Consider the following 2,565-nt stretch of genomic DNA (forward strand, 5'->3'; position numbering starts at 1 on the left):
GATGGGTGGGGACATACCTAAGAAATAATAGCCCCCGGGAGCCCCGAGCAACAGCTCCCCAGCCTGAAAGGGAAGGCCGGAGGTGAGAGGGCGCCCGGTGGGAGGGCGGTCCCCACGCTCTTCCCACTCACGACTCGCCTGGGTGACCGCCGAGCTGAAGCCCGCTTCGCAGTAGCGCCTTATTTTATTTCAGAGCATCATGGGCTACAAAAAATTACCTCGGGGGCCACCAGTTTGGCAGCCCTGCTATAAAGCTTTATAGAAGCAGACAGCCTCATCTTTCTCCCTCAGGCCAGCTGGTGGTTTCAAACAGCTGATCTCAGTTAGGGGCCCAAAGCTTAACCCACTTTGCCTCTGTCTCTACTCACCACCCTCCCCCACCCCTGCAATCCTAAGATGGCTGTCCTTCATGACCTCCACCTTTCTCCAGTTTATTTTAGCCACTGTGCCCTCTCCCCGCCCCTCCTGATTCCTGGTGTCTCTGTGACTCTCGTGGGTCTCCTCCCAGACTTGCCCTGCTATGAGTCCCCTAAATGGTCCTGTCCCCGGTCACTGCTCATTTCACCGGCTCCTCTCTTATGGAACTGGGGTCAGCCACACACAACCGCTCTCTGGGCATTTCGATCATGCCCCGCAGGCCTGGGGCAAGGGCACCGATCGTGCCCCGTCAAGCTCTTGAAGCTGAACTGCTGATCTCTCCCCAGCCCAGACTTGCTGCATGGCAGGATTTCCCTGAGCTCCTGGGGGCCACCACCACCCACCCAACTCCACCTGCCTCCAAATAAGGAAGTGCTAAGTGTCTATGCATTAGCCTTACCTTGAACTCCACCATCAAATCCAACCCGTCTCAGCCTAATGGGCCTCCTTTAACCACCCAACCTACTCCCCGCTCAGCGAGTCTCTGCGCCACCTATTGGTGTGGGGGGGGTGTTACCCTCTGCTTAAAGGTCTCCCTGGCTCCAGCTGCTTTGGGACCCAGGTGCAAGCCCTTCATCTACAGCAAGCGGTGCCCCTTGGCCCTCACCATTGTAGCCATCCTGGTCCAGGTCGCCCAGAGGGGCAATGGCTGAGCCGAATCTTCCATAGAGCTGAGTGCCAGTGAGCAGGAGGCTGGGGGTGCCCAGGGCGTGGGGGTCCCGGGGCTGCAGGTACAAGTACACGCGCCCCACCTCGGCCAACTTGCGGTCGGCTCGGCTGTCCATGTACAGCGGGGCGCCCACCAGTAGGTCGTGCCTCCTGTGGGCATTTGTGTAGGGCTGGCTGAGAGGGATGCTGAGGGCCAGACCACGTGTCACCCGCCCTCATTTCCCACTCCGACCCAGTGGTCACACGGGGTGGGGGCAAGTAAAGGCGATGGGGGGGGGGCCACCTCTCCTGACCCAAATGGGCTGGGGTGATGTGCCCTCTCCTCACCCATCCCCATTGACGTCTGTGACAGCCACTGAATGTCCGAAATACGAAGCCATCTGCAGGAAGGTGAGGAGTGCTGTGACCCGCCCTCTCTCAGACATTGCCCCCCTCTCCCCCCACCCCCATACCTGGGCTCCTGGTCCCACCCAGCCTGGGCCATGCCCACTGGGCAGGTCCCCACCTGCTCTCCATGCAGGTGGTGCAGCCTCTGGTAGTAAGAGTCCAGGATCTCCACCTGCGCGGGAAAAGCACAGAGGGTGCCAGCCCTCTGGTGTGAGCCCCAGAGGGGCAGGGGCAATGCCGTGCTGAGAATTGGGGGGCGGGCTGAGGTGCTTCAGGTCACTCACCGCTCCCAGGGTCCAGCTCCAGGTGGGGGCCCCGAAGACATATTCTGCAGAAAGGAGGGTCCAGCAAGTGAGGTCGACCTTACTCCCTGTCCCCCATACCGCACCCCAGTGGGGGGTGGGGGTGGCGGAGTCGATTGATTTCGCCCTGGAGCTAGGAGGTCCCCCTTCTTCTGGACTGGGCTCCCCACCCCACAGGTCCAAGGGGTTTTCTTGCCTGTAGTGCCGGAATCCCCATCGAACTCGCCCACAGCTACTGAGTACCCTGAGGACGCAGCAAGAACAAGTCTTTCTAAGAGAGGGTAAGCGGGAGGGAGGGGGCCCGAGGGCGACCCAAGAGGGGGCTCCGAGACCACCCAGGACCCATCCTGTGTGGTCTAGAGAGAGGAACAAGAGGCCGCCGCTAGGAGGGCGAAACCAAGACGGCACATGCGTGAGTGTGCGTGTGTGTGAGTGTGCGTGTGCGTGTGAGACGCTGCCGGGAGGGGGAGAGGAGGCAGGGGGTTGGCGTGGGGACTCGAGACCCTGCGTGGCTGGGAAGCCTATAGAGGTTCGTACTAGGCGTACCCTGGTAGCCGTCGTAGAGCTCTTTGCTACTGGAGTCGAAAGTGAAGCGCTGGGCCGGCACGTGCCACAAGAGGGTGCCCGGACGGTAGTTCGAGACGATCTGGGCGATGGGAGCCCGCGCCAGGAGCCCTAGGGAGCAGGGACAGGGTGTGGGGGCCCTGATGGCCGGGGTGTCCCAGGAATGCGGAGCCCCTTGAAGAGAGGGTGGTGTACAGATGGGTGGGGACATACCTAAGAAATAATA

At 61.3% G+C, this 2,565-nt stretch overlaps 1 protein-coding gene across 1 annotated transcript in view; it reads right to left on the reverse strand.

Moving 5' to 3' along the window:
* ITGA2B (integrin subunit alpha 2b) overlaps positions 1-2,565 on the reverse strand; it is a 14,030-nt gene that overhangs the window by 8,568 nt on the left and 2,897 nt on the right. Inside the window, 7 exon segments of the mRNA XM_045299464.1 lie at positions 1,025-1,236; positions 1,414-1,466; positions 1,592-1,645; positions 1,758-1,801; positions 1,972-2,019; positions 2,322-2,450; positions 2,553-2,560. Of these exon segments, the coding sequence (XP_045155399.1) occupies positions 1,025-1,236; positions 1,414-1,466; positions 1,592-1,645; positions 1,758-1,801; positions 1,972-2,019; positions 2,322-2,450; positions 2,553-2,560 (548 nt within the window).

The sequence above is a fragment of the Echinops telfairi genome, unplaced genomic scaffold (genome assembly GCF_000313985.2).
Source record: "Echinops telfairi isolate 266 unplaced genomic scaffold, ASM31398v2 ScPeMD7_7458;HRSCAF=8496, whole genome shotgun sequence".
Lineage (NCBI taxonomy): Eukaryota > Metazoa > Chordata > Mammalia > Afrosoricida > Tenrecidae > Echinops > Echinops telfairi.